The sequence below is a fragment of the Populus nigra genome, chromosome 3, assembly GCF_951802175.1.
Source record: "Populus nigra chromosome 3, ddPopNigr1.1, whole genome shotgun sequence".
Classification (NCBI taxonomy): domain Eukaryota; kingdom Viridiplantae; phylum Streptophyta; class Magnoliopsida; order Malpighiales; family Salicaceae; genus Populus; species Populus nigra.
This window is the reverse complement of record NC_084854.1, coordinates 15837541-15860356: the sequence shown is the minus strand read 5'-3', so window position 1 is coordinate 15860356 and position 22816 is coordinate 15837541. Positions and strand designations below refer to the sequence as shown.

Here is a 22816-nt window from a genome sequence, read left to right as displayed (position 1 = left end):
TTGACTCAAAATTGACCATTAACATTTTTAAACAAGAGCTTTCAACGTTTGCCATCTAGAATTGCATTTATTTCAATTTCAAAATTTTCCACACTTGGATTTTGAACTGGCAAAAAATAAGCCCTCTCTGCTGGCCGCCTCTTCATAGGGCAAACAGTTGTAGCTTGAGACTTGCACTAGCCGAAAGGCAGGCAACCGGTCTTATCACGCACGCTAAGTATCCTTTCGAGCAGCCTTCCGCTGTCATTCGGTTGTGTCGGGAGCGTGGCTGCGGATGATTTTTAATTAAAACACGGGAATTTGTGTTTGGTTAGGGTTGAAATTTTATTTCATGGTGGTGGGACTCGTCAAAAATTAAGATTGAACCTCAATTTAAAAAAAAAACATGACAATTCAGTTGCAAGCTTCTCACCACGTAGAATTTATGCACGAAGATGTACTAATATGGGTGCAGTGGCAATTTAGGGTATCACCTGTTCCATCACTAACTCCAAATTATTATTATTATTACTTTTCCACAATACGTATATAAATTTTATGTATGGATTTGAATTCTAAACTTCATTTTATGATTTTTACGGTTTTATGTGGGGATTTTATAAAAATTGCAAATTATAATAATAATTTTTTGAAAAAAAAACTCTTGAGTGAAAAAACCGTTCCGTAAGTCAAATTTAATTGAATATGTGTTGATAATGATAGATGTGAGTATTCGACTGAACTCCAAGATAAATATAAATGAAAAGTTAGGTAGTGTTTAATATAGTGATAGCGATTATATTTTTATAGTATTTTTCATTTAAAAATACATGAAAATAATATTTTTTATATTTTTTTAAAAAATTATTTTAATATCAACACATCAAATAATTCAAAAATACCTAAAACAATTAATTTCAAGTAAAAATACCCTCAATCAAGTCATTAATGCCCTCAATCAAGTCATTAGGTATTCTACTGCATTTGTAGATAAACACAAATGGAAAGTTTAGATAGTGTTTAATATTATGACAATGATTATTTTTTATAATATTTTTTACTTAAAAATATATGAAAATAATATATTTTAATTTTTTAAAAAAATATTTTTGATATCAATACATCAAACAATCCAAAAATACCTAAAACAATTAATTTCAAGCAAAAACACTTTTGTAAAATATGGTTTTTATCACAAAAACAAACACTAAACACTAAGCTAACTGTAGAGACCCAAAAGAAGCTTGATCCAATCTATATGGGCTTCGTTGTGAAGTCTGTTTACTTCTCTTCTACTGTAAACTAAAAAAAGAGGACCCAGTTGTAAGCCCAATAGATCACAGGGGAGGCTCAAGACTTCCAACACAAGCTTTGTCTCCATCTTTTATTTTGGCGCCCCCTGTGCTCTTTTGAACTTAACATTTTCCCTCCCATCAAACTTTCTTCTTTCCCCCTCCTCTCTCTCTAAATTCCCTCCCTCTGAGCTCAATAGATCTCTGGAAATGGAGCAACAAAGAAACCAAAAGGCTGTTAATCAACAACAACATGAGGATCATGAAGAGGTGCAACATGGGCCTTTCCCTGTTGAACAGCTTCAGGTAACTAAATGTCTCCAAGACTCAATCTTTTCTTTCACTATCAATCATCTCTTCAATTCCACTAATGGATTAGGAAAAATTAAGGGGTTTAACCAAATGGGTTCCTTCCTTTTAAAAAAAAAATTGCTTTAAAATGGTTTGTTTTTCTCTTTTCTTAATAACCTTGCCAAGGTTCCATTGTGTGCCAAATGGGGTCTTATTGCCCAAGATTCTGTAGTTTAGTTGAGTTTAGCATCTTAGTTTGCTTTTAGCTTCTGTACATTGTTGCTCCAGCGTGGGTTATCTTGATTATGGGTATTTCAATCTTGAGTTGGTTCTTGACCTAAATTAGACAAAACTAGGAGTTTGCCCATGTGGGTTTCCCTTAAATTTTCTCAAGGAGGGTTCTGTCAGTTTTCTTGATTTGATTGGTTTGTTTTCATTGTATATCGAAATTGGTTTGTTTGGTTTTATGCATATAAATTGAACAGGCAATAATGTATTTTCATCCTTTCAAAATGTGGGCTCTTGTATGATGTCCAACTTTGGGTTGTCAGATGTTGATTGTTGATTTTGTAACTGAAATTGGTTTCACATCTAAGCATGGCTTTCAAGTGTGGGCCTTTTCTATTCTTAAAGGTGGTTTTGTCTTGGATTTTTTTTTTTACTTCAATTCCAAGAATACTGCATTTTTTCAGATGATAGTCTTGAGATGTTATGTTAATCATTTACAGTATGAAGGTTAAGTTTTAGTTGTATTCTGACATATATAATCCTTAACTCAAGGCGTCAGGCATAGCTTCCCTTGACGTAAAGAAGCTTAAAGATGCGGGTCTCTGCACAGTTGAATCTGTTGCCTTTTCTCCCAGGAAAGAGCTTCTGCAAATTAAAGGAATCAGTGAAGCTAAAGTTGACAAAATCATCGAAGCAGGCATGTCATTGCTTAGCTTGTTTTTGTTTCTTCAAGATTTTTTGTCGTTGTATTTTTCTTAGTTTAGATAGAGACTCGTATCTTTACTTTGGCTTATATGTACAGCTTCCAAACTGGTGCCCCTGGGTTTTACTAGTGCTAGCCAACTCCATGCTCAGAGGCAAGAGATAATTCAGATAACATCCGGGTCAAGAGAGCTTGACAAAATTTTGGAAGGCAAGTATCAAAGATTTCTTTCAACTCTTAACAATGATCCTATCACATTAGACTCTGTGTTTTTGTAGCCATACTTCTTAAGAGCATTAGCACTTTCCATGTCCTGTAGTGTTGTAACCTCACACAGCTAACTTTTGACAGGAGGGGTTGAGACAGGATCTATTACTGAAATGTATGGTGAGTTCCGCTCTGGAAAAACTCAGCTGTGCCACACGCTTTGCGTCACTTGCCAAGTAAGAGCATTTTTTATTCCTGAATAGCTTTGCAATAAGTAGAGACTATTTTAATTCCATTATGTAGTTTTGCATGTTCTGTTGCTTTAAAAGTCACTTGTGATCTCTAATGGACAATCAGACAAGAATATCAAGAAAGAGAATGAAAAACTGGCTGGCTCTGGCTACCTTGTGGAGCAAGCAAAAGAGAATATATACAGACTGAATAAAAATAACCATACAAATCAGCGCGTAGCAATATGCCTTTTAAAGGTGCCTTGCCTCCTTGTTTCATTTCACGTTCATCTAACGGGGTCCCTTGTCTTGTCATGTACACCAGCTTACTATATAGGCAATGCTTTCAATCTCTATATTAACAATATTGTCAACCTAGTGATGCAATCTATCGAAGCCCTGCATCTAATTCACTCTTTTATTTCAGCTTCCATTAGATCAAGGAGGAGGGGAGGGAAAAGCAATGTACATAGATGCAGAGGGCACATTCAGGCCACAAAGACTCTTACAGATAGCTGATAGGTGTCATACAGCTACCTAGAGAAGAACCTCTGCTCTAGCCTTCTTGTTATCAAATGGGTAATGGTTTTAAACCTTGCAGGTTTGGGCTGAATGGCGCTGATGTTTTGGAGAATGTGGCTTATGCTCGGGCATATAACACCGATCATCAATCAAGGCTTTTGCTCGAAGCAGCTTCAATGATGGTGGAAACAAGGTACACATTGTCGTCGTTGTCTAATGTATGGATGACTCTACATAGCCACTGTTACTCAGGATCAAGAAATCTTGGTGGGCCCTGAGATTATGCGCACAATTGGCTCTTCTACTGCTGATATGAATTCCTGAGAAGTTTTATCAGGAGGGTTGATTAAAATTAAGTAATGGAACCTATTTCACATACATGCATATGAATAACATTTTGTAGCTTTGAAAATCCGTATAGCAGGGATTCCATAGAAAGTAAAAGTTCTTACTGTGACTTTAAAAATCAAAGAACCTTTACTTTGCATTTTTTTTTCTTTGGTCTTGATTTGCAGTTAAATCTAATTATGTCAATGGATTGTGGTTCTATAGGTTTGCTCTTATGATAGTAGACAGTGCTACTGCTCTATACAGAACAGATTTTTCTGGAAGGGGAGAACTTTCAGCCCGGCAGATGCATCTAGCAAAGTTCCTTAGGAGCCTTCAGAAGTTAGCAGATGAGGTAGACTGCCACCTTTATCTTTATTAACATTCTGCCTTCTTAACTAGCATTCATCATTTATACCTGTTTACATAATTGAATAATTGGACGCACAATTCTTTTAGGCCACATGACTTCCTGGATTTACCCTCTCTTGTTATGCCAGCATTTGTGAATGCTATGCACATGCTCCAAATAGACTTTTCAATTAGAAATGTAAATTTTCCTGCGCATTTTGTGGGTGTAGTTCGGTGTGGCTGTTGTCATTACAAACCAAGTAGTTGCACAAGTTGATGGTTCTGCTATTTTTGCTGGACCTCAAATCAAGCCTATTGGTGGTAACATCATGGCTCATGCTTCTACAACAAGGTTGGTAATTCCCTGCAATTCTCCTCTCGAGTGTGAAGGTTTCTTACTTGAAAATTCTGAACTAGTTATTGTACACTTGCCACAGGCTTGCTCTTCGGAAGGGAAGAGGGGAGGAGCGCATCTGTAAAGTAATAAGTTCTCCTTGTTTAGCTGAAGCTGAAGCACGGTTCCAGATCTCTGCTGAAGGCGTCACTGATGTCAAGGACTGATCTATTTTAGTTATTATCTCCTGGGAACTTTTTGAGGGGCTGGTTGACAGGACGGTTTTGTACTTCACATATCGGTAGAACTGCAAGAAGGAATGTCATGTCACGTCAAAGTAATTTTTTGGTTTCCAATAGGAACGTTCAAATTTTAAGAGCTGTAATGAAGGCATGCAGGTCTTTTGATGTTTGCTAACCGTTCTCTTTCACTGGTCTCATGTTTTCTGTAATTGTGGTGTATTCTATTGTATCACATCAATTTCTTCAACATTTCAAGTGATATTTACATTCAATCAGAGTGCTGTTCATTGTAATGTTGAGTCTGCCTTCTTGCTCAACTCCAGTGTGGAGGAATGTGTAAAAAAAAATGTTGTTTGTGGGAGAGATAGTATGTAGTTGTCAATTTGGGAAGAGAGAACGTAGCAAAATTAGCCAAGGATTGAGTTTTCATTTCCTCCATTTTCTTCGTTGGCAGTAAACGAGAACAAGGTCTAACACAATCACTTCACAGTTCATATCTACCCGAGTTTGTCATCAACGTTTGCCGTAGCCAAGGAGACTTCGAAAACAAAGAAAGTCCTTCGCCTAAGAGAAAAAGGAAATATTTCAAGATAAGAAGGCACAGGATTTTATTTATTTATTTATTTAGTAATAAATAGCGACTCCCATGTGTGATGGCAAATATCATAACTTGAAGAGGAAAAACACCCCAACCTGCCCCACTTTGCTTGCATCAATTTGGCAACATTAGCCCATATGAAAAAGATTTGGTCAAGTTTTACCCTATGTTGAATCAATTTAACCCAAGACTAAGTTTCATTAAATTGAAGATAAATAACACATTATGAGTAAAATCAAAAAATAATTTTTTATTGAAAATGTTTAAGGAATAAATAATTAATTATTTTATACTAAAACAAAGATTTTTAAAATCAATATATTTTTTTACAATAACCAATCATTAATTGTTTTAGAAAATTAAGAAGTATAATTTTAAAAAACAATTTAAGAAATACAAAGATTTAATAAATAAATAAAAAATAATTTCTCAGCCAAAAGATTTTCAAGACACAAGAAAATGTTTTTCTTATTTCTTAAACATTTTCAAAAAATTTATGGGCTGAGCATTTTGAAAAACTTTTATATGAAAGTTTTAGATTTTTATTTTCTTAAATATCTTCAAGTTTTTATTTTTTTTTAATATATTTATTTTATATTCGGATTTTTTTATTTCTTACACTTTCTTAAAACTTTCTTTTGATTTTTTTTGTTGCTTAAGATTTTCTAAAAAAATTATATTAGCTATCCATTTATTTAGTTCAATTTAGTTAATTTCCTAAGTTTTGCAAAGATAAAATAAAAACATATTTTTCGGATTGATATGAACACATTAACAATTTTAGAGATTTTTTTTTAAAGGGTGTCAATAACATGTTTGATATTAATCAATACCCTTCATGCACTTCTTCAACTACCTTTATATATAAAAATAAAAATTGTTTCTTCCACTGAAATTTAAGTTGCAAAAGAATTTAAAATTATTTATTTTCTTAAATTACAACTAGTTTTGGGGTTATAAGCACACCAAGAAAAGAATAATAGAACATGGGAGCACTTAAAAATTGAGAAGTATCAAATTTAATTATGTAATTTGAAACGAACATTGCTCTGCACCGTTCCAAACCTGACAGGTAGAGCCCAAATCAAGCCCAATCACAAATGCAAACCACCACGCCCAAAACGCCATTGGAACCGAGCCAGAACTTTAATGGCGGTTTATTCAGTGGGCGACATTCTCTGTCCCCTTTCTTTTCCGAACAACAACACCCAACACTGCAATGCCATTGACACATCACAGTCATGACAGAGCTTTATGATCAAAGGGCGTGGTGTTTTGAGCAATTACAATTAAAAATTAATCATCAGTCTTAAGCACGTGCTTGAGCAAACACTCCATACTTGTACCCAATCAACTTGGCTGGTGAAATCAATGGGCGTGATAATGCCTCTCTCTCTCTCTCTCTCTCTCTCTCTATATATATATATATATATATATATATATAACAAAGAAAATGAAGTAGCTGATGTATAGACCCAGCCCGGTGCAGAATTGTCAATGCTAGCAATCTCTCCCACCTTTGCGAATGTGCTTCCTAAAATTGTTGCCTCTGCACCAACAACCTATATTGAAACCAGGGGTATCGATACATTTCTTTCTCAGGATGGCTAATTGAAGAAGATGTTGGTTATAGTAGATTAAACACTGGTTTTCTGATACAATCATTCTTCAGAAAAATCATTCCTTGGGAATATCTATTGAGTATCTTTAAATCTATGCTCACTATATAATGCAATCAGGATCATAGTTAGCTGAGAAACCCGTGACCCGGAATTAATCCACACTAGATTTCTCAACTTGAACTAGAAAAAACATTAATATGTTAAAACTTACTTAATCTAGCCAGGTTAGTTGACCTATCCAAACTTATGTAGGTCAATTCTAAAAAAAAAAATTCATTCAAAACAAACAATACCATTTCATTAAAGACTTTGGAACTCTTTGAAATCGTTCATCGTCCTCGTAGCTACTTGAGGAACCCTTCTTGAGCTATTGTGAGGATACAGCATGGTACAAAGATATTTTCCCCAACACAATAGTGTCCTGCCAGGGGGGAATTTCAACATCTCGTTGAGAAATTACGACGGATGAAAGCAGCAATTCATCACTAGGGAATGCTAATTGTAACTCTTATCCATCGTTCTTTGTACTGTACTTAACACGAAGTAGGATTTACAAGAGTCAAGTCGTTACAACAAATATTGTGGAACAAAAATCCAAGTAATTGAATAAATAATGTGGAGCAAGACCCTCAAATGCAGGAACAATAAAATTAAAAATAAGCAAAAATCTGCTACACTATGTTGCAAGAATTCATATTCTGTCATTTATTTCTTGTGATTACTCTCTGAGTAAACGCCCTCCGTGATTTTCTTACTTCTACACTATGTTGCGAGAATTCATATTCTGTCATTTATTTCTTGTGATTACTCTTTGAGTAAGATCAACGAGCGCCCTCCGTGATTTTCTTACTTCTTCGTCATCAGTTTCAGGTAAAGAATCAATAGCTGCTGCAGCAAGATTAGCATGCTTTGCAGCTAGCTCCCTTGTTCTCTGTATTCCACGGCTCTTCCCAAGGTACTCAAGGGCCTGAATCCATAGACAGAGCAGCTCGGATAAATTAACATTAGTTTCTACAGGGGAAAAAAAAACAAACAGATGATACAAACAGTAGAAACGATCAGGGCATCATCATTTTACCTATGCTTTACATGAAAATCAGTTTTACAGATGGGTTGGAATCAAAACTCCATGTAAATCATGAACAAAGGAGTGAAAGGAATGGGGATTAGCTGGAAGCAAGTTCCGCGGTTCAAAGTAAAGAAAACATCAGCAAGCAAAGAATGGGGATTAGATGGAATGAAAGGAATGCGGAGTGAGTATATCGTGCTCTGTAGAAAAGCAGAATTCCAATAGCAAACACCTCCCAAAGGGCCAAATCATACATCTGGTACTTCACCTCTTGCGTATAGAAAACTACTGTCCATTTTTTTCAAATTTGTCATGCAAAAAGGAGTTCCAAATCATTTAAAATACTTTGAATGAGTGAAAATACTAAGCATTCTCCAACATTGCATATTGGAATGCCAAAGCTAAAGTCCACAAAAATTCATAGCCTCCACGTCAGAATCATTAAGCCTCGGCATCAATCACTGATTAACGGCAGAAATGCAAGCAATATATGCTTTTTTGTTGCTGGATGACATTAAGCATGAATGTTACGTTACGCACATCACAGAATTGATGCACATAAAAACCAGAAAAAAAATGTAGTGTTTGCAATTCTCTGAGGTAGCTTCAGCTTTATGGTAGATTATTATCGTTACACATCAGCATTTTTTGAGATCAGTAAATGAAGATGAACTTACTGCATCAATGTTTTCAGGCTTGTCAAAGCCCCGGTCAATAACTGAACACAACTGAGGGAACTCCTCCATGGCAAACAATATTGGAGCTGTTACAATTCCCTACAATAAAATTTCACATTGTTGAACCGGAAATTCTGAAATTGAGCTCTGATGTGCAACTGAAAATGTAATAGAATCAGAAAGAATGTTGATAGTTGTCGTCATGTCACAAATGAAATGACACTGACAAATGTAGGGACTTTAAAATGTAAAAGCAGTTCACTGAGATCAAATACTATACACTATTCTACATCATGCCAGTGAAAAAACACAAGATACAACTAAGCATGCCTTTCGTGTCATAGCTGATAAAGACAGCTATGAATTTTTGAACCAAGTGACAACCAAAATTTTTGGCCACCATTATGTCATATTGTCCCAAGGACAGTGCCATAAGCCAAGAAGTTGGCAGGTGGAACATCTGGAGCCCTGATTACGAACTTTCCAAAAGAGTCAACATTTAGCCAACTTCATGATAGTTAAGACTGAATGATATCAAACAAAATGCTTCAGCTTTTACATTTTCCTGTTGTTATAGAATGAGGATTGCGATAAAAAAGAGAAATTAGTCATTTCTTGTTTGCAGTTACATAAGAAGATAATTGAATCAAGATTGCCTGTTCTCAATCTTATATGAGAACAAAATCTAACCTAATTCAAATTTTGACCTAAACCATAAAACATTGTTGCAAAAGAAAAAATATACGATGATTGATTAAGAAGCAAAGCTCCTTGTAAGACAATTGGCAAAATATATATTTCTTTCAGGTGACATATCAACATAACAAATGAATATATATATATAATGCAACCTTGTTAACTATTTAATGTGGTTGTGCAATCACAACCAGTTCAAGCTTACAACCATTATCATCTCCAGCCAGTAGATATCATAACAAGGATAGAAGAATTACATGGCGAATGTCAGACAATGAACCCTTTCCAAGGGAAGCAGAAGTTCCCGTGAAATCAAGAACATCATCAATCAATTGATATGCCAATCCCTGGAAAAGAAAACGATTAGAATATAGGAAAAGGAACAACCATAGACAGAAGGGTATCAGACAGGAAAATGATAGCCAGGAACTGAAGATTTAACCAGAAATCATGAAATCCATCAATCTGTCCACACCAGCAAAAACACAACTTGTAACAAATAAAAGAGTTCCCCAAAAAAAAAACAAAAAAAGAAAAGAAAAGAAAGAAAGAAATCACAAACCAGATTTTTGCCATACTCAAAAGCCAACATTGCAACTTCTGTTGTTTGCCTAGCAAGAAGGGCAATTGCCTTGCAGCTATTTGAAATCAAAGATGCAGTCTTGTAGTACGTCTTTTGCATATAATACTCCATGCTGCAATAGCGCAACACCTTTTAAGTCAAATAAACCGAAAAATGGAAGATCATTGAGGTGTTATTGCAAATCTTTTGCACGCCATCGCTTAGATAGGTGTAATCATATACAGACAAGGAAAAAGAAGTGGCTCATAGCCTCCCAGTCATCCAGCTGATTAACATGCATAACCTTATGCAAGTGCATCTTTTTAGACCATTTTATACCAATTAAATAAAAGCATTCATGGTCATTAGACTACATGGGACCAATCCATTTTGTCTAACGCCATAAAGGGTGTCCAGGTTGAATAGACCAAAACTATGTAGGACATTGCATAATGAGGTGCTTCAACACACAATAGGTTTCATATAGTTTGCAATTCCAGGTAGAATCCAACTTATAGTGAAAGGGAGATGCATGGAGAAAGCACTAGATTATAATAAACTATCAGAAACAACTGATATTAGAAATTGAAACTACTTCGTGAAAAGAACTGATTCAAGGGGGACCAAAAAAAATCTATCAAGCTGCTGTGGCCTGCCTTACCCCTTCCATTAAAAAGTAACTGAGAGCAATAAACAGTCAGTATGTACAGGTGCTTGGATCATTGTTTTCAAAGGAAAATTACAGCCACCCGTCCATGATTAGGCAAGCCAGATAAAAGTTTTCTATAGACACCCAGAAAAGTGAAAGCAAAGCAGCATACCTACAACGTTGCTCAGATGTTGAAGTCATCTGCATAGTTTCACCATTAACAAGATGCTCTACAGCTGTCGCTAGTAATGTAACAACCTACAGGCACATAACAGTAGTCAGAAAAAATATGAAGTCTCCCCAACCCCCCAATATACACACACACCAAAAAAGAAATACCATTGTCCTTAACATGGCGCTTACAAATACTAACTCATCTCATTAATCATGGGAAATGGAAATGCATGGACCAATGAACTGATGCATGATAAATTTGACACCAAATAATGTTATTCAGTTAAATCTATATGCAAAAGCAGTAAAAGTAAGGGATTGGAAGACAGGCTAAAACTTGACAATCCATTATGCTACTCAACCCCAAGGTTTTTTCACCACCATTTTTTACCACTAGGAACAAGTTTGAAGAATAAAGGATTACTTTTGAGGTGCTTCTGAGCCTGCAACTAAAGTAGAAAGATACCAAGCATTATAGAAAGACTCGGTATCATTGCTTAAATAGAGAAGAGATTATTGCTAAATATTAGGTTTTCATGCTTAGATGAACAACATTAATGTATTCTTACTTCTGTGTTTTTCAAAGAAGCAAGGGCTACACAAGCTCGAGAAAGTAGAAAATCTCCAGCAAGTACTGCCACCTGCAATACAAATGAAATGGAGTAAATTAAAAACAAGAAGACCTTAGGCTACGGTCCTCTACAATTTTATTAGTCTAAGCAATGCATAAAAGTGATGTAGAACTCAGTTTCAAAGTACAAATTGAAATGATAAAAAAAAAAACCTGCCCAATAATATATGGGAAAGTTTTGTGATGCTACTGTTCATTAGCAGATTCACTACCAGTAGGGTACCACCTGCATGGGGAATTACATAACTTATGATTTGATAGGGTATACTATGAAAACCAGGAAAAGTCAATGTTATCACCATAATCAGTATCTTGGAGAAGGTATCGAATATTACTAAAGACAAATATAAATACAGCCAGAGCACGCAAACAGTTCATTGTGTAAGTAAACCACTTGAGCATCCCCAAAACATATAGCTATGGGAACTCATAAGCAGAAAATTTTATAACCCTCCAAAAACATATAGCTAGAGATTTAGTTGTGTTTTCCTTGATACAATTTACCTTAATAATTCAAGCAATTACTGATTCTCTATATTTACCATTAATACCCTACATTATTAAAACCAAACTTCTGCACCTAGAGTAATGTCCCATCAATATCTCTATAGTATGGGAACTCAATGCAATGCTCAATATCAACATTTTATTCCAGAATCAAATTTCACCAACAACCTGCAACCTCTTAAGTTCCTAAAATTGCACAGGAAAATGGCCTCCAAGTACTCGTGAACATACAAATCTAAATGCAAAGCCCTCTAAATGAGAGAGGCAGCTATGCGATCATCACAGTGGATAGAGATCTACTATGGATGTGTTTATTACGAGGGAATGAAATTTACAAGGGTAATTTAATTTTTCACCTCCTTGTGTTTGGTACAGTTTTAGGGAGGGGTGAAATCTCAAGGAGGTTAAAAATATAGTTATAAGAAAAAGGAGGTTAAGAATATAGAAGGCAGGTTAGGCTTCACCCTGATGAGGGGGGAGGTAAAAATATTCAGGGGAGTGTCGTTTTATATGCATCTTCTCTTTCTTGAATTTTGTATACATTTTTTTTCTCTTTTCCTTCCACCACACATTTGAGAAACAAATATATATTATTGAATGTTTTTATACTTGCATTCAACTTCAAATTTGATTTGACTAGCATGGGGACCACAAATACCCATGATCTTTTACAATCTTACCAAAAACCATTAACTCTTCCACATAATTTTTAACACCCTTAACACTTCACTCTTAAAATTTACATCCTTTACATTTCACCTCCAAATTTTTAACCCCATAACAAACATAACCCAAGTACCAAGCAGGGATCAAATATTTATTCACAACGCCATTACATATAATGTTCCAAAATGATGTTGCCTCTCCTTGCAACAAATGTTTCTACTTTTTATATGGAGACTGAAGCCTGCCAGTGCTGGAAGGTCAGACAGAATTAACAATTTGGATAATATATTGAATTCCTCCTACAGTGCTGAACACGAACAATTGAAATTCCAAATACGACAATAATGAAACTCATAACTGCTAAGAAACCTAGATGGAGAAAGCACAGATTGAAAAGCAACTCCACATTTCAAAAGAAAATCAGGATAAAGTTCAAAAAAAAACTAGAGCAGAAATTATAGAAAATTAAAATGACGAGTGGAACTTAAATAAAAAAGAAAAATAAATTGCAGCACCTTATTGCCCATAACAAGATTTAATGAACCAATACCACGTCTCGTATCTGCATCATCCAATACATCATCATGCAGAAGACTTGCCACCTAACACGTGGAACAACTGCATTAGTACTGAAGCAATAACAAACATGTTTCTTTACTTGATACAAAAGCATGAATGAATGAAGTTAGAGCAAAAAGGCATTTGGCAAAAGAAAAATACTGAACTATGAGAAACTGACATGGATCATCTCAGTAATTTCAGCTATAGATTGCTGTCTTTTACGTAGTTCTGTTGTCAAAGCATCTCCTTCACTACCAGTTTCCGTTTCAAGTATACGCACATTCAAAGCTGTCGCCATCAGCAACAGAACCTGCACAAAACTTAAAGAGATATATGATGTATCTGAAACATGAAAAAAACATAATTTTATTTGATAACAGTAATAACATTAAGAGTTTAGAAAACTTCAACAAGAAATAATCAAGGGCTTGTAGCTTCAGACTAAAGTTCAAATGATCTAGGCTAGGCATGATACCTTACAAAACATTTCATGAGCAATGTTAGTTGATCATGTGTTCTTCCTAAGCATTTATTTACAAATTATTTATTCATATATTTTCAGAGTTTCAGAGACAGAAATTAGTAAACGCAATACCATTGGATATTGGATTAAAATTGACTAGCTAATGAGCAGATTTTCCGGATGTGAGTCGAGTTTCAAGTGTACAACAGGTGAATCAATAATAGACTTGGGAGTCGCAGACCTTAATGTGAGCTTCACAAAGCCTCAAGTTTGAACTTTGAGACATTTTCCTAGTCCAAAAGCACAAGTAATAATGTCTTTGGTCATTGCTGCAATAATATTATTGCATACTTATTACTACCAAAAAGTAAAAGTATGCACAACACACTTAAATGTTTCAAACAAGCAATGAAGTATATGGACAACTTCCTTCCCGGAAAATAGCCACCAAAATCACACTCAACATAGATTTGATAAACTCATTAGACACTAGCTGAACACAATCTTGAAGCAAACCCAAATAATGAGCACATAAGCATCATTGTAGTTACCGTAGGACGGAACCTCTTTCCTTGTACTCCCATTTTAAAAAAGTACTCAGCAGCTGAGGCAAGCTTAGGAACCTGTGAATGAAATTTGAATCCAATTTTTATCACATCATATCAAATCAGCACGATTAAAACAGAAAAGGAAAGTCATATCTATTATTGCTACCAACCATATTTGACATATGCAAAAAGACAGAATAAATACCTCAGCAATTACCATTGACCGCAATCTATTAGCGAGAAGTGATAGCTCATCAGCAACAAGTGAAAATGGGTCAAGCTGTTCCTGGAAAACAAAGTATCGAATCGTAGGAGTGAGCAATGTAGCACACAAGAAAATGTGTGATGGATCAGATGCAGTATCAAGTAACAGAAAACCAAGTGTTTGACAATCAAGGCACCAATAACATGGCCTCTCATACACTGGAAGTACACCAAGGAAGTCAAGAACTATCAAGCTACCTAATGAGTATCTCAAAACCCCATAAAACCTTTGTTTATTCAATGAATAAATAGATAAAAGGGAATGGACCTTGTGTTATATCTACCCTAATTCCCTACGCCATAAAACCTTAAGAGATCTCTAAATTCAAAACTTGCGGTTTCAACTTTAAAGAGGAAAGGATTTAAAATCTGTAAATGAATTTGAAATACAACTATATCAAGGTACAACCTAGATCAACTACCCACATGCTATTCCATTCCAAACAAATGGTCCACAATCAAATTTATCACTAAGCTTACAATACTGTATAGTACCTTTTTTTAATGAAACTTCTCACCAAGTCTACAACACATCATTAAAGAGTATTGGATAATAATTGAAGTGTTCCTTTTGCTTCTTTGATGCATATCACACACTAAAAGGTTCCAACAGGAGAAGGGACAAGAGGTGAACCCTAATATCCTTTAAGAATGGCAAATATCCCACAATCATGAACTCCCACATTCCCATGCCTCATTTACATGTTATAAGTGAATGAATTTTTACATACCCAAAATATATAGTGGAATATATATGTATACATATGTATAAATCCATTATGAAAAACAGAACATGGAGAGAAATGAAAAGAGAGTGCTACATCTAACCTCCACTAAGGAACTGCTCTGGTGATGAATCTGATGTTTGAAAACATGAAAGGAAGGTACAGTCCAAGAATAAGTTTCTCTGCAATTGAAAACCTACTAATAACCAGAAACAAAAACAAGTAGAATATAAATGGTTACAGCATATGTAAGACAACTGTAAGTCAATCAATTGTAGAAAACTTAAAAAGAGATAAAAGACTGAGCTCCTAAAACATCACGTATAAAGCTTAATGCAAACATTAAATTGTAATCCAAGTATAAGACTTTCTAATTAAAACACAGATCTAAACCTTGTTGATCCTTTAAAGAAATTGATACCAAACAAAATTATAAATAACATCCAATCTTCTCAAATCTAACCATGTAAGACTAAAACCTTTTGGAAAAAAATTCTTATCACATATGTTTACTTTTAGACTTTAAATATCCTGTTGTTATCTCTTCCCTCAACTCCATTATATTAGCTTACTCCCGATCATTTCATTCCAAATCATAAAGCAGGCCTATGCATCACTAGCAAATGATCATTTATAAGTCCTTTGCAGTTGAATCACTCCATCACAATTTAGAAGCTTTTCAGATATTTAAGTCATTTTCCCTGTCATCTATTGAATATGATTGGGTTAGCACACCCTGATCCTCATCAAGAAAGCACTATTTGGCACAAATTACTAGGAAAATCTTGCACTCAAAAAATACCAACAATTCAAACAAAGATAAAAAAAACTTAGTATTTTAATTAAGTTCATTCCAAGCCTGAAAGGCCCTCTAAACACTGGCTTTGATTGCAGCAACAACACGTCACTGAATTAGCAGTTTATTACCCCCGGCATTGACAATGATCTAAACTAAATCTATCATTTCGTTTCCTCATTTTTAAGCTCACCCAACAGCTCATTTTTGTTTCCTTTCCAATTCCACACCCCACACACTTGAAAAACCAATGAAACAAACCAAGATGAGAAGGGATAAAAGAATGAAGAGCCCCATTTGAGAATGAGCTTGCTAATGTCATAGAATATACGAAATCAATAAAAGAGATTTGTTAGTATTACCTTTCGAGTAGAAGAGTGGGAATTGTTGGAGAGCAAGAGTCCATAAGATGAGGGTCGATGAGAGACAAACCAATGGCTGCCATTTCTTGTGATCCTCAAAATCCAAGACAATGACATCTTTCTTATTGTCTGTCTTGCTGCCTATTAAAGAGAAGCAAAGCTATGAAAAACAGCTTGGTATGTTTTCTTTTTTCTTTCATAATTAAGTGTGCTAGCCAGAGGCATCTAACCCCAGTGAGCAAGGACCTAGCAAGCCAGGCCCAAGCAATGGCTAGCCCAGGTTTGCCTTTTCCTTTTTTCAAAGAAAATTATTTCTTTACTTACTCATTTAATTTACATTTTTTTTCGAGTTAATCTTGTCTCTTCTTTTGATGATAGATCATATAAAATTATGCATGACATTTCAGCCATTTGACTAAAGCATGTCATATAACTTATGAAAAAGAATGAAAAAAAAATGGTTAATGTTGCAACCTAAAATTATGGAGAGGACATGGGAAAAATTAACACTGGCAAGAAACAAAAACAAAAGTAAAAGTTCAGTAGGTTCAACTTCACAATTTACTGTAACAGTTTGATCAAAGAGTGCAAACTCTTATTGTTTGATCACTTTATAGTAACACAAAAGAAAAATACATATCAATGATCAAGCTTTTATGCACAAATGTTGTTTCTTTAAAATAAAAAAATACTTGCACAAATGAAACCAGCACACAAGACCTCCATTCAACCAATCAAACAACAAAGTACAGACAAATGGAATGAAAGCAAATATATATATATATATATATATATATATAAGACTAAGCAAACCACCACATTCATGTATTGGGTATTTGTTTACGCATATAATCAAACAATTATTGATAGAAATAGTCAAAAGACCTGAGAGAGGGAGGGGATTTAGGGGCCGCTACAGTGGTCAAGAAAGAGAAAGTTGCTGGATTTAGGGGTAGCTGCTCTATATTACTCCAGGAGAGATTTGGTTAGTACTAAGAAATAGATCTATGAAAATCCTTTTGCAATATAACTTCTAAAGTGAAGGCAATAGCCCTGCCAAATTTATGGCTAACTAGTCGTTGCTATTGCTGTTGCCACTAGCTTGAGTGAGAGAGTCAGCTTGTGAAGTTTAGAGAAAAGAGTAGCGGGTAGGATATGATATGCGGATGATTGTTGAGTTTTTTTTTTAATAAGGCTTTGTAAATTGTTATTATAACAATGAAAATAAACCAATTGGTTAGTTTGATTTCTTACCAAAGTGACTACACACCCTATCAATTTGGTTTAAATCGAAAGTTGCTCACCACTTCATATAAAAACAGCATCCTTTTAGTTTGTCTACCTGTTATACCCATCTTCTACATGGAGCTTTAAGTTTCGTTCCTTATCAGGGACTCTCACTCGTCCATCAAACTGTTGGTGAGTCCAGTCAGTTACACGGACGATAATAGACCTCTCTCCCTAAAGTTTCGTAAACTGAATTGAGAAACATGGCAAACAAGCAAGTCCTCCAAATCTCCACAAATCAATTGCCATCTCTAAAGGACACAACTTCACTTCTACTTCTTCTTTCAATCTTTTGCACTTAAATCATTGGAACTGGTGTTACTAATCTCACTAACTCACTCTCTCATATCTACAACTCGGTCTTTGACTTGATTCACATTCCTATGCTAGTTAGCAGCTGATATCTATTCTTTTATTTGACAATTGCTGCTTCATTTTTGTTATAAATAGAATATGCCTTTAACGGAACAACAAGAAGCAGAAATTGTGTCATCTCTCATGACCTAACCCTAACAAATGGTGAGATTTCTATTTATTTTTCCTTTTTAGTTTTAGAAATGTAAGTTTTGTGGTTTTTTAGGTGCAAGATCATGCTTCTGTGAAGAAGAATGGTGGCTTGACAATTTCTACTAAGGACAGCAGTCTTGGTGAATCTCAAGGCATTGATGCAATTTTAATCAATACAAATCAGGTAAATCACACGCACTGTTGCTTATATTCGCGTGATAGGTGACTTGGATTAATGGTATAAGTCAATGCTTATAGTGTAGCTTGATAATGATTTGAAATTTATATGATGCAGTTTTATAAATGGCTTCCTGATCCTAAATCGGCAACAAAATCACAGGTTAGTTGTCATGGTGATTATTCTTCTGCAAATGTGTTCTGTCGTGAATATTATTATAACTATTATTCATTTCTTAGTGTATATATATTGTTAATAAATTCATAATTCTTTGGATGAAGTCATTTATTTATTATTTTTATTTAAGATTATCTGAATGCAGGCGGATGAAACTCTTGACTTCTTTAATGAGCTGCAGCTGCAGCACCAAGCGTTTCTACAAAGACATTACTCGTCATATAAAAGATTACTAAAAAACATATTTAATTTTATTTCCTCAACAAGAAAAAAAAAAGGCCTCTTTCAACTATTAAAAAAAATCAATAGCAAAAAATAAGATTTTCCAATAAAAACGAAAAAAATATCAAAATCCAATAATGACAGAAAGTACAAGCAATAGAAATTGAGAATCTCCATTTCAATTGATTTTTTGCAACCAAAAAGATCAATTGAAATACCTGATCGTCAATGAATCGTAGAGTAAAGATAAAAAACGTCGCAAAATCGAAGCTTAGAAAAAGAACTCACCGGTGATTTGAAAGCCGTAGAATTATCCGGCGATTTTTGTCACTGTTGTATTCCTCTCCGTCTTCCTTTATTTATCTTGCAGAGAAGATGACGGAAAAGTCAATAGAGGAGCAGTAGGGGAATTGAAGAGGAGAAATAAAAGAAAGGGTGGCCCATATGGTTTGGGCCCCTTTTATTGGCGATTAAAGGGGTTTAACTACAATGGGCCGTCTTTCCTGGTCCATTAGGCCCGCTCTATCCTTATACTATAATGTTAATGTTGAGTCTGTTTGTTTACGAATTCCTCGTCCCGTCGGTTTCTTCTCCAGTGCAAACTACGTAGCAGAAAGAGAGTTTTTTTTTTTTTTTGTTTACTGAAAAGTATTTTTTTAAAAAAATAAATTATTTTTTAATATTTGATAGTGTCATGAAAAATAAGCTAAAAAATAACTGTTTTATTTTTCTTAAGTTTATTAAAATAATGAGGAACAAATATTACAAATTAAAAAGTTAAAAGAAAATGAAATTGAATAAAAAATATAATTTCATAAATTATCTCAAATAAAATAAATAATAATAAAAATAATAGAGATCAAATTTTAAAAAAAATAAAAGATGAAGAAATTAAAATAATAATAATTAACATTTCATAAATTATTTCAAATAAAATAAGTAACAACCTAAAGAATAAGGACCAAATTTGATATATAAAAAACTTCAATAAAAAATGATAAGGGAAAAGTAAATAACAATTATAAAAATGAGGACCAAAGTTAACATAAAAATTAAATTTTAAGAGATGAAATTGAAAAATAAATATTCAAAACAAAACATATATAGCAATCAAAAGTTTGAGGATCAAATTTAATATAATCAACAAATAATATGACATTTCTAAATTTTTCACAATTTCCGTAAAGTGTTTTCCACCTAATTTTTTAGGAAAACACTTTCCTGGAAACTAAACTAAATTTTCATTTGACTGAAAAGTGTTTTCCGTTGACCAACTTTTCTAATGGCAAACAAACACAGAAAAATTTAAAAAGTGGTTTCCCAAAAAGTAAATTCTGGAAAAACAAGCATAACCTTAGTTTAGGCATTTAATTTGTGGGTACACACTACCTGTAAGCCCAAATATTTTTTTTATTAGATAAAAAAAGAGACTAAGACAATACAAGCATGTTTTTAAAAGAAAATAAAAAAAACATAATTCAAGGTATTGCCTCATTGCACAGGGGGGAAAAAGAGTGGGTAAATATACAAATTTAAATAAAAAAGAATTAAGGGAACTTGAAAAAAAAAAGTCAAAATTAAAAACGTGATGAACTTAAGATCTAATCAATCAAAAAAGAAAAATCTAAATAATAATAATAATAATTTGAGTTAACCTAAGTGAGCATGGCAAATATGCAGAAAGGTCATAAGATTACGATAAGCTAACAAAAAAAATGAAAAAACAATTTTTGAAATCGAATTCTAAATAAATCCAATATAGTAGGATCAAAATTGAAAAAAAAATCAAATAAAAAAATATTAAAAACAACCAACAAATTGGGCAAGTAAACCAAACTCTATAACTCAGATCATACGAATGAGATAACCCAATAGAAAGCATACTGGAAAAGACTACGAAGCTCAATTCTAAAACAACCCAGCAATAAAGGACAGAACGTAAAAAATGTTAAATTTATAAAAACTGATCTTAAAAAAAACTCAACCTAACTCAGGCTAATCCTCCAAATCAACAATCTAGGTGATGTAACTGAGATAAACGAATATAAAGGAAATTGAAGAAAATCATGAAGCTTGGTATATAAAAAAAAAACTTTAACTCTGAAGAATGGAACTTAAAAGGAAAATTAATTTCAAACCAATTTAATGTTGAAAGATGAAATCAAGAAAAAATATCAATTTAAAAAAATTATCAAAGTAAAAAAAAAAACAATAAAAAGAATGGATATCAAATTTGATAGGAAAAAAACCTTATGGATGATGAAATTGTAAATAAAAAAACCTTAAAATGGATAAAATTTTTAAGAAGAATCAATTCAAAAGGTATCACAAATAAAATAAATAACAATCAAAAGAAAGATGATCAAATTTAAAAAAAAATTAAAATGAGATTGATTGAAAAAAAAACCTCAATTTCATAATTTATCCCAAATAAAATAGATAATAATAAAAATAATATAAACCAAATTTGAAGGAAAAAGAAAAATTGAATAACTACTTAGAAATTTTAAAGGGATGGGTGTGGAAATCGATGAGAAAAGAAAAAAGAAAAAAAAAGTTTGTCGAGCTTAACCGAAGGGTCATTTATCATATGTGTCGCCTCACCACGAAGGAGATGCCGAGACAATTCAACTATTGTAACCCAATTTTGGATTCATCAAGATTTTTTTGAATGTTATTTTATTTCTATTATTATTTATAAAAATCCAAAAAAATTAAGAAAAGTTTAAAATTCAAAAATATATTTTTCTCGAGTCAACCGCATCTTTCCGTCAAAACCGAGTACACCAGGTCAATACGGGTCAAACCATGTCGACCAGGGTAAAAAATGAGTTTTAGGCCATTTCGGGTCAAAACTGTCATTTTCGGTCAAAACCGAGTCCACCGAGTCAATACGGGTCAAACTATGTCGACCAAGATAAAAATGAGTTTCGGGTCAAAACAGTCATTTTCAACCAAAATCGAGTTCAGCGGGTCAATACGGGTCAAACCATGTCGACCAAGGTAAAAAATGAGTTTCAGGCCATTTTTGGTCAAAACTGTTACTTTTTGGTCAAAACCCGGTTTACCGGGTTGATACCCATCAAAAGTTTTTTTCCAGTGTTTCAACATAATTTTCGGTCATTAAAATGGATTTTTTAGCGGTTGAATCGGCTTTTTCTAATACTGATTTGAGTTTTAATTTTACCTATATAAATATTTATTATTATATATAATAAAACAAAAATTAATAATACAGAATTGTCATATTAGGCGGGGCAGTTATATTTATTGTAGGCGGAGCAGTTGGATGGATATAATTTTTCTTTAAAGCAGATGCGTGTTGTCCCCTGTCATTGGCTATAAAACCCAAACACATCTCAGCCCCTGAAATAATCTAAGCTTTGATCCCGTTGCGCCACGTCACCGGGTGTACCGCAATTTCGGTGCACCGCGTCACACTCGATCCCACCTCTGTTCATCCGGACCGTCCGATCAACCTGCAGATCGGGCCAATCACAGCCGCACGATCTTTCCATCAGAGATCCAACAGATCACAGGCCTCAGCTGCACCGGTGTACCGTGCTTGCGTTCTCATCGTAGCATAACCCAGGGCATCCTCTCCTCTCGCCGACGACTCCCTCTCTCTCCTCTGATCTCCCATCTCCGGCCATCTAAAGCATCCAAACCACCACAGAAAGGTCGCTATCCTCATATAAAGCAAAACCCCTGCCGGTTTCAGCGTTTTCTCCGCCCCATTTGGCCGGAAAAGGGTTGCGATTGTCGGCGGCCACCGAAGCTTCAAGTCGTCGATTCTCACTCATCAGCCATCAACGACCGTCAAGACCACCACCATCAGAATCCTCGACATCAGATCTACCAGGATCGACCATCGGTTGGCCAGAAATCTCGCCGGAAAATCTCCCCGCCGCCGACCAGGTAATTTTTTGGGTTTCTACTGGTATTTTTGATATTTTTTTATATATAAATGCTTGTAAATTTTCTTGCATGTCGTAAAAAATACAAAAACCAAAGTCGACACGTCTCTTTTTTTAAAAAAAGGACCGATGTCAAAAATGTAAATATCAAATATGGATTATGTCCATTATTTCTTTTGGTAACCTAGACGTAACTCTCCTTTTTAGGGTTGAAACGTCATATTTTAGACAAGTCTCCTAATTTTTAGGGAC

General features: G+C 34.2%; 2 protein-coding genes across 4 annotated transcripts; one reads left to right on the top strand and one right to left on the bottom strand.

Annotated features, from left to right (window-relative positions):
- Positions 1-1368: 1368 nt before the first annotated feature.
- Positions 1369-4999, top strand: LOC133690130 (DNA repair protein RAD51 homolog). Its single transcript, XM_062110326.1, has 9 exons — positions 1369-1577; positions 2343-2487; positions 2593-2703; positions 2845-2936; positions 3358-3452; positions 3532-3645; positions 4005-4134; positions 4361-4482; positions 4568-4999. Exons 1-9 carry the CDS (start codon positions 1482-1484, stop codon positions 4689-4691), a joined length of 1029 nt encoding a protein of 342 aa, XP_061966310.1. The 5' UTR covers positions 1369-1481; the 3' UTR covers positions 4692-4999.
- A 2423-nt stretch (positions 5000-7422) lies between these two features.
- Positions 7423-19070, bottom strand: LOC133690076 (solanesyl diphosphate synthase 3, chloroplastic/mitochondrial-like). Of its 3 annotated transcripts, XM_062110236.1 has the most exons (13): positions 18936-19070; positions 16277-16417; positions 15222-15314; positions 14335-14415; positions 14133-14204; positions 13297-13428; positions 13073-13159; positions 11323-11394; positions 10752-10837; positions 9931-10063; positions 9626-9715; positions 8673-8771; positions 7423-7893 (listed from the first exon to the last, which is right to left on the bottom strand). In XM_062110236.1, exons 2-13 carry the CDS (start codon positions 16391-16393, stop codon positions 7714-7716), a joined length of 1242 nt encoding a protein of 413 aa, XP_061966220.1. In that variant the 5' UTR covers positions 16394-16417; positions 18936-19070; the 3' UTR covers positions 7423-7713. The 3 variants fall into 3 exon arrangements, with proteins under 3 accessions (XP_061966220.1, XP_061966222.1, XP_061966221.1); XM_062110238.1 differs by lacking the exon at positions 16277-16417 and having other exon boundaries at positions 15222-15317; positions 18936-19046; XM_062110237.1 differs by lacking the exon at positions 18936-19070 and having other exon boundaries at positions 15222-15317; positions 16277-16416.
- Positions 19071-22816: the final 3746 nt, after the last annotated feature.